Source organism: Phytophthora infestans, genomic scaffold (genome assembly GCF_000142945.1).
Source record: "Phytophthora infestans T30-4 supercont1.79 genomic scaffold, whole genome shotgun sequence".
NCBI lineage: Eukaryota > Oomycota > Peronosporomycetes > Peronosporales > Peronosporaceae > Phytophthora > Phytophthora infestans.
The window spans coordinates 273,507-281,770 of NW_003303680.1; the positions used below are offsets into that span (position 1 = coordinate 273,507).

Consider the following 8,264-nt stretch of genomic DNA (forward strand, 5'->3'; position numbering starts at 1 on the left):
GCTGGACGGGCAAGTGTGCTGGATCTGAGGAGAAGGAGAATACAGATCCAATTACAAGAAATTACACAAAACTTTACATACTACGTGGGGATACATCGCGAAAACACAGGACTTGTGGAATTCTTCGACCCAATACAAGTAACAGACCAATTCACTGCACTAGAGGAACCGTTTGCGCAAGACAAGAAATTGCGCACGAAGAGAATAAGGAAAGCTGATAAGGACGCAGCCAGAGCAGCAAAACTGGCGGAACAACGGCTCCACCCAGAAGAGCAAACGCTAGGGATCATTACACAAAATGGCAATGGACTCGGTGCGATAGAAAAGGAGAGATCGAACGGGTTCACGGCTTTCGGGACATCGGACTCCCATGGAAACTCAGATGTACTCTTGTTGCAGGAGACGCATGTCGCGGCCGGAGAGATGGAAGCGTACAAAAGACTTTTTGCGAGGAGGTGGGGGTTCCAGACGGGCCCACGGCAGCCGAATTACTCCTTTTGGACACCTGCCGATGACAGGAGGGGTTGTGTGGCGATCTGGGCAAACCCGTATGGCGCGTTTATTAATAAGGCCATGACGCCCTATCTGGAAGATAAATGGACTCAGAATTTCACGGCGGTAAGAGGGAATCTTGATGGCACCCCGGCAATTATTTGCAGCGTATACGCACCTCACACTTCCGCGCTCAGAGAGACGTCTTACAAAACATTGCAAAATATTGGGTTTCCTGCTGGGGTAATGGCTCTTCGTTGGAGGTGACTTTAACTGTTACCTGAATGAATGGGCTGACTGCAGCTTCACCAGCGCATCCGGAGGCCATGACGCACCGGCGCTGCGGGCTTTGCTTAACATATGGGACCTTCTGGACCCGATCGCAGTGGCACGACCGTCGAAATGGACATATGAAGATCTACTACGACACCACTTCGAGTCTCACACTTGTCATTACACGCTTCCTGGGGGAACAGAGGCATCCTCACGGCTGGATCGGTGGTATATGTCACCTTGCACACTGTCGTGGGTGACCGACTGGCACACAGTTCAGTTCGGAGCCAAGTCGGATCATCTCGGAACTAAACTGCACGTCATCACCGGAGGACCCTATCCGAATCCGCCGGCCACCACGAATTCACCCGGTACCTCAATTTGCAGAGGTCGCAGTCAAGGAGTTACCACTCATATTCTAACAGAGTTTGCTGATCGCTTTAGCAAAAATGAGTACTCAGCGGAAGAGGCCAGCGTGCAGTGGGAGGCGTTGAAGAGTGAAATTGCTCGTAGAACCCGACTATGTATTAGAGAGCGGCGTAAATCAAGGAGACAATCTCTCAAATAGAAATTGGCCCGATTGGTACGTCAGCAGCACCGTCTGCTACAAGATAAAATGGGTCAACCTCCGACGGTAGAATCAATCACTGACCAGCTAGACGGACTTACTCTAGACACAACAGCGGGGCTGACTCGTGAAGCTCGCTTACGGCGAGCTATTGCCGAGTGCAAGCAGACTAGAAACGAGCTTGGACAACGCCGCTTGTTCCAAGAAGCAACCCACTGGGCATGCAAAACTACACGTTCCTTCTTTAGGAGAGTATCGTCTAAATTTAGCGACGATACTGTCCATAAGCTGGACCCGATCCCAGGCGTACCAGTGAGAGGAGTTCACGACAAAGCTGACACCATGGCGGACGCGTGGACACCAATTCTACAGCAAGATGCTGCGGACTGGCCCAATGTAGAGGAAGTCGGCAATTGGATTCCCCAAGCGGACCAATCCACACCAGCTCAGACCGCTAGCGCTGCAGAAATTACTGAGGACGACGTGAGGGCTGCCATCCAGAAATGTGAACGAGGCAAAGCGCCGGGTCCGGATAGTCTGGGCAATGGATGGTATCGAGACTACGAAAACCTACTCATTCCGATTCTGGCAAAATCTTATGATCTCTGGTACGACGCAGGAGTCTTCCCGCCTTCATTTCTGGACGCGGATACCTTCTGCCTCAAAAAAGGGGGATCCTCGCGAAATGCACTCAACTTCCGCCCAATTGCCCTGCTTAACACGGACTATAAGCTCCTGATGAAGATACTGGCAAGTAGAGTCAGCATGACGCTGCCAGATCACATACACCCCAACCAAAATGGCTTCGTTCCTGGTAGATAAATCCACGACACGAGGCAGCACAAAGTATGGTACTCACTGATCTCTCTCAGAGAGAGGCTTCTGCACTACTGCGGGACTTCAAGAAGGCCTACGACTCACTCGATCGAGCATACATGCTGTCCGTTCTTAGACGGAAAGGATACCCAGAAAAATTTGTCCGAGCAATTGACAGTACACTTGAAGGTACACGGGCGCGTTTCCTGGTGAATGGGTCCACCTCACGATATGTACGGGTTACGAGCGGAATTCGGCAGGGCCGCCCCTTGGCACCGATGCTGTTCATCCTGGCTTTGGACCCTCTGTACAGAAAATTGGACGGTTTTATGGGATGCAAAGGGGTCATAGTTCATTCAGAGGCTGGTCGATTTGAGCTGCGGGTTGCGGGCTACGCAGACGACACTGCGGCCTTTGTCGCCAACCCGAAGGACATCCCTGCGCTACTCCACGTGGTATCCTCCTTTGGCAAGGCGTCGGGGCTGCAAATTAAGACCGACAAGACACTGGTTGTAGCACTAAATCCGGAGGGAGCGACTCCATCAATGACACTACCGCCTGAACTGCACTACCAACCGACCGATGCAACCTGCAGGTACCTTGGTATTCAAGTTGGAAGTAAACGGAATCCACAGAGGTCGTGGACGGTAGCTCTGCAACAACTTACAGCAAGATTGCGGCTGCCAAGCCAAAAAACCCTCACTGTCGACCATCGCAGCAGGATTGCCAGTGCCATCATTGTACCGAAACTCCTCTATATAGCGCGTCACGCATGGCCGTCGGTGATGGAGGTCCAGGCCATGGACACGAGAATTAAACACTACGTCTGGCACGGACACTTCACAACCGATGCGGAGAATGGTAAAGTGGCTTGACGCAGACTTGGCAGCCTTGCCCAGACACAGAGGAGGTCTATCACTGCCTAACCTACGCGTGGAAATCCTAGCGCTTGCAGCAATAGTAGTCGGCACGTGGGCCCATTCAGCAACAAGGCAAGCTCACATCGTCGGAGACGTCCTTTTCAACCGTAAACGCTTTCCTGTAGCACCAAGTGTCTACATCACACCAGGGTACGTTGACCAACATCCGACACATTTCGACACCAGTCCACACTATGGGAAACAGGAAAATTACTCGTCAGCATGGCTGGGGCACCGAAAGGAGTCGAAGAATTACCTGCACTTTTGAACCCGCTTGCCATGGCAATATACAGTCAGTCGGACACGATTCACATGAAGTGGAAGGAAGGACACTCTAAGTATGGACTGCAGGACACTCCTAGCCAACATCACCCCGGTAAGGTCACAGCTGAAACAGGTATCCCTTATTAAGTTCGCGGTGGAATGGCTGCCGTATACAGACATGATTACGGTTAGAGTTTGGGACCGGAATGGGATCTGGACAACGTTGGCACAGGCGTGTCATTTATATGGACAAACCAACACAATTCTACAAGACATGGTCACTTGGACGAGAATGACCACAGGTCGCTTGAATTTCACCTTCAGAATCACGCGGAATGGGAGTTGCAAGAAAGCCCAGAACGAGAATTTGGCCTTGACACTGGTTAGTAACTTCGTCATCATTGCGGAAGTCCCAGCGTACCCATCGGAAGTGCGATTCACTGCGAATCCACGGGATCATCCGCTAACAGTCACTCTGCGTCGCGGGGATACGGTCGAGGCGATACTTCGGACGGAGGCTGCAGGACCTACAGCATGTCGGAAGGTGGACAGCTTACACACGCTGCACCGCTGTCTAATCTCGGAGCTAGGTCCGAACACCGCGGTTTTACCTGTACGGCCGCACCCGTATCTGTATGCTTGTGGGTGGGTGGTCGGCGGTGGACCCGGCCCAGGAATGATTACAAGAAACGAGCAGCGCTGCACGCTCTAAAAAGAGGGGCGTCTAAGGCTAGCGAGCGACAATTGATATGGACAAATGCAGACAACGTAGCAGCGGCGAATTTGAATGCCTTTGCCTGGAAACAAGTCCGCAGAATCGTCGGTTGGGCCCGTGGGAGGAACAGCTTCTCATCCGTCTGAAATGGAGCGCTTTCTCACTATATGATGTTGGTAGTCACAAGGTGGGCTGCCCTCATACTGGCTGCATTCACCTCACTGAGGTTGATATCTATCACGTGTTTTGGACCTGCCCAGCCGCAGAAAAACTGAGGGGCCAGCTGACAAAGCCTTGGATGAAGGCAGGGGTCCCAGCAGGCCTTTTCAAACGCGCGCATTTCAGTCTATCTCTTCCCCAAGTTCCTGCGGGCATTCGGAAGAAAGCAGAGTCAATGTTCGAACACAACTCCTCTATCCTTTTCATCGAAGCGGTCACTACACTGGTGAGCCATTGCTGGAGACTAGGTGCCGTGCTGTACTTTCATGCAGTGTGGCGATGACGAGTTGGTCACTTCGATGCACTTAACCATATTACGGACTCTCACCGCACTGCGCAGATGAAGGCTAGACTCCGAGATGGATACGAAACAGTTTATAGGCATCTAAGCACACAGACGCAATCGACGCATGCAAGAATGGCGCAGCAATTACTGCGGACAGTCCTCGCGACCGAAGTGGTGATGGAACCAGAATTCATGACAGGCACCGGGTCCCATGCTCATCTGCTGTTTTTCGATGGGGGCTCACGAGGCAACCCGGTCCTTGGCGGAAGCGGGGCCATCGTCGTTCGGACGGGAGCGATGGTGGCAGGTGTACAAGTGTGCTGGATAGGATCTATGGCCTATGCCAGCAAGAAGACCACCAATAATATGGCGGAAAATATGGGCCTCCTTGCAGGGCTCAAAGCGTGCGAAGCACGAAAGTATGAGCCGTTGCACGTCATCGGGGACAGCGCCATGATAATCCGGCAGCAGGCACAAAGAAAACCCTTCAAGGCCAAACACCTGCGCAATTACTACTGGAGTAGCCGCAAAATAGCGGACAAGCTAAATGTCATCCAATGGCATCACCACCTCAGAGGGCAGAATAAGATGGCCGACTGCCTGGCTAACCTTGCAATGGACTCCAAACGTAGCTTCCAAATGCACGTCACAAGTGACACAGCACAACTGCAAAGATGGAATTCGGTATTAACTCATATGGATGGCGATGTGGCTCAGTGGCGATCGGCCAATCGATAATCGATGCGATATAGCATCCTCATGACCCCCCAAAAGTGGAGAGAAAGAGGGGAGAATTGGCCAAGTTGGCCGGAAGACGAACAGCGAGAGGCCGGGTCAGGGACAGCGGCGCTGTACCGGGTATAGGAAGTCGTTAGCCAAAGCAGTTAAGTAACATCAATACTACTCAGCCAAACCCAAGCCGGTAGCGCTCTTGTTCTGTTAACAAGGCGCGCCGCAGTAGCCCACATCTCCATGCGAGGCTTTGCTGGACTTTTCATGAGACTATGTCACTCTTCAGGGTGTAGGCCGCGGCGTGTGTAACCTTTTAGTATACGAGATTTACTCCTGCGAATTTTCGGCTATGGCTGCTTGAAGCGGATCTAAGTGAGGGCGGTATCTTAACTTAATCTTTGTGGACTAGTTCACTTTTTGCAAAATATTTTTTTCTCTCTCAATATCGAGCTAAATCCTGTGGTTACAGCTCCATTTGCCTGAGTCTGATCTGTTATCAAATTGCTCGCCACTTTCTTCGCCTCTGCCTTGTCTCTGTTCTCTTGGCTTGCTCGAAGAAATCTTTTGCTAACAAAATGGTCTCTTCCCGTGGCGAAGCTTTGGGACGATATCTTCAATTAAAAAATATGTATAGCGTTTGCGATGACGAAAGGTCAGACGCATGACTGCAAATGCTAGGTGGATTTTAAAGCAGAAAAGAAAAAGCGGAAATGCCACCACTGAAGGGCTGGCCCAGCAGGAAGGAGCTGTGAAGTGACGGTATAATTTTGAAACTCCTATACCGGTACCTTTACTTCTGTATTATTATGTTGATATCCGTCGATTTTCGTTTCAAATACTTGTGCTCGAACAATAAATAACTTCAGAACTGATACCGTAGTAGCCATTACTGTTCCATGTACCGAAAACCTCAACTGATAGCGTCTGACACCGTGATTTGCCGTACATTGAGCAGTACCGTTTACTACGGCATCAGTTCTAAAGTTATTTACTGTACCGACTGTTGTGAGTGATTACCGTCGGCCCCTTTTCATCACTATCCGGAGGAATCACTTTTCAGAGTTGTACCGCTACATGGGAACACTCGCCTTGCTGCATCATGGCTGCTAAAGGGTTCAGCGTGAGCGTGCCCCACGCCCTTATATGAAGCGTGGGGCTCTGAAATTCGATACCCGCGCCGGTCTTTAGAAACTACTGAAAGCACAGGTGTCAGGACTAGTGAATATTACAGCCCTGAAGACGAGGACATGCCGTGATGATGTCCTGCTTGTCCAGGAAGGACATTTGCTTCTTCCGGTCCTGCTTACGACCCATTTCAGTGGTTTCGTCTACGACTTTGTTCTCTTCTGGCGGATATTGCAGCTTTTCGATGGATATCGGGTCTTTTTGGACGTAGTTCACCAATGAATATCCTCTTCACTTGATGACCTTTATTTAATAATAAAAAACTGATTCTCACCCAGTACAATCCGGAGGTTAGAGGTAATTTTGACTTGGTTTGTGAATTGCTTGTCCATTTCAGACCTCGTATTTTCACGCAGCAGTTAATTAAAACCGAACAATACCGCTATATCATTTTAAAATGCACAGAGTTTTGTAAAACCCTTTATATCGGTATCTTGTGACCAGGATTGGAGGTACCGGTACATTTGATAAAATCAATTGATCAAACGACCCCTTCAATTTAAGACCGACCCTGAGGTTCGGTCTTACAAAAGAGGGAAGGTAGCGATCGAGTTTGCGGGTCATTGGCAACGCCTTAAGGGGTGACACCGCTTCTTGACCCACTGGGACGTTGTGTAGCACGATCTTGGGATACACACACCCCGCCACGCGTTTTCGTTCTCCTGATTACCTTTTAAGAAAATTAATAGTGTAACTGAGGTTGGAGAAAACTATTTGACGCACCGAGTGTCATTTTGTAGTTGTGAGCGGTGTCAGCTTACACTACAGATGTGTAGGTCCTAATGCGTAGCTTCTGGTATAGCTTCTGTCTGCTTTTGAAGGTTATTTTGCCTAAAGTGCCGGTTTCACCTTAATTTTGCATTACGAGAAAAACCGATTCTTAAGCTAATCTTTTCACACGATATCTCCCCTGTCAGAAAATTGAACACTTTTAGAGCTTTGTATGAAAGTCCCCAATGATTTATTATCTTTCCGCATTTATTCTTCCCAATGCCGCTTCTCAAGCGGGCAGCCGATATGCAGGAGAGCTTGAGTGTCATGGCATCTCCTTGAACAGGTATCTCCAGAATTAAACAAGAAGATAAGGGACAAGTGAAAACGCTTGCGAGCGTCTTCTTCGACGCGTCCTCTGAATGGCGGCAGTGAGTCAAATATTTGTTGTTGTGTCGGAGAAGAGTTCCTCAAAGACACGGGGATCCAAACTGGCAGCTTGTCATGCAGCACAATAACAAATCCGCCGACCTGCCTCCCTTGGCCATGCAGCACTCGGCAACTTTTTCGGCCGTTTTGAAGTCAACGTTCCAGCACCCTTCAGTGAAGTAAGACTCTGGTTGCAACTGGGCGCTCGAAACGGAATAAACCGCCATCACGCATGTGATTAAGAGATAGCCACGAGCGTTAACGCTCATTGTTGGTCGAGAAAATTCAATGCCTGAAAAAAAGGGAAGTGGTGTTGTCCAATCCGAACAAGGACTCAAAAGATAATGCGTCGTACTTTAGCCGACAACGGTCGTCACAGCATTTGAAAAGGTCGTCCAGTAATCTGAATACGGTCGTGACTAAACTTGATACCTGTAAGCCGTAATCCGATGAAGGTCGTGACTGATTTTATCGAGACTTGACAGAACTATAGTTTTAATATTGCGCGTTTGCAATTGGGGGGAGTTTCCAACTGGCTCAAGACACGTTGATGCTGAAGATTGCTTACAGAAGTCCCTTCGATAACCCTTAGAGTTAGTCTTTTATCTGCACCCTAAAGCGGGATAGGATTGTCTAAAGACATGAATGCTAGAA

The 8,264-nt window shown here is 49.7% G+C and overlaps 1 protein-coding gene across 1 annotated transcript; it reads right to left on the reverse strand.

Moving 5' to 3' along the window:
• Positions 1 to 7,651: 7,651 nt before the first annotated feature.
• On the reverse strand, positions 7,652 to 7,879 carry PITG_23136 (cys-rich secreted peptide protein, putative; the record flags this gene model as incomplete). Its single annotated transcript, XM_002997254.1, has 1 exon — positions 7,652 to 7,879. One exon carries the CDS (start codon positions 7,877 to 7,879, stop codon positions 7,652 to 7,654), a length of 228 nt encoding a protein of 75 aa, XP_002997300.1.
• Positions 7,880 to 8,264: the final 385 nt, after the last annotated feature.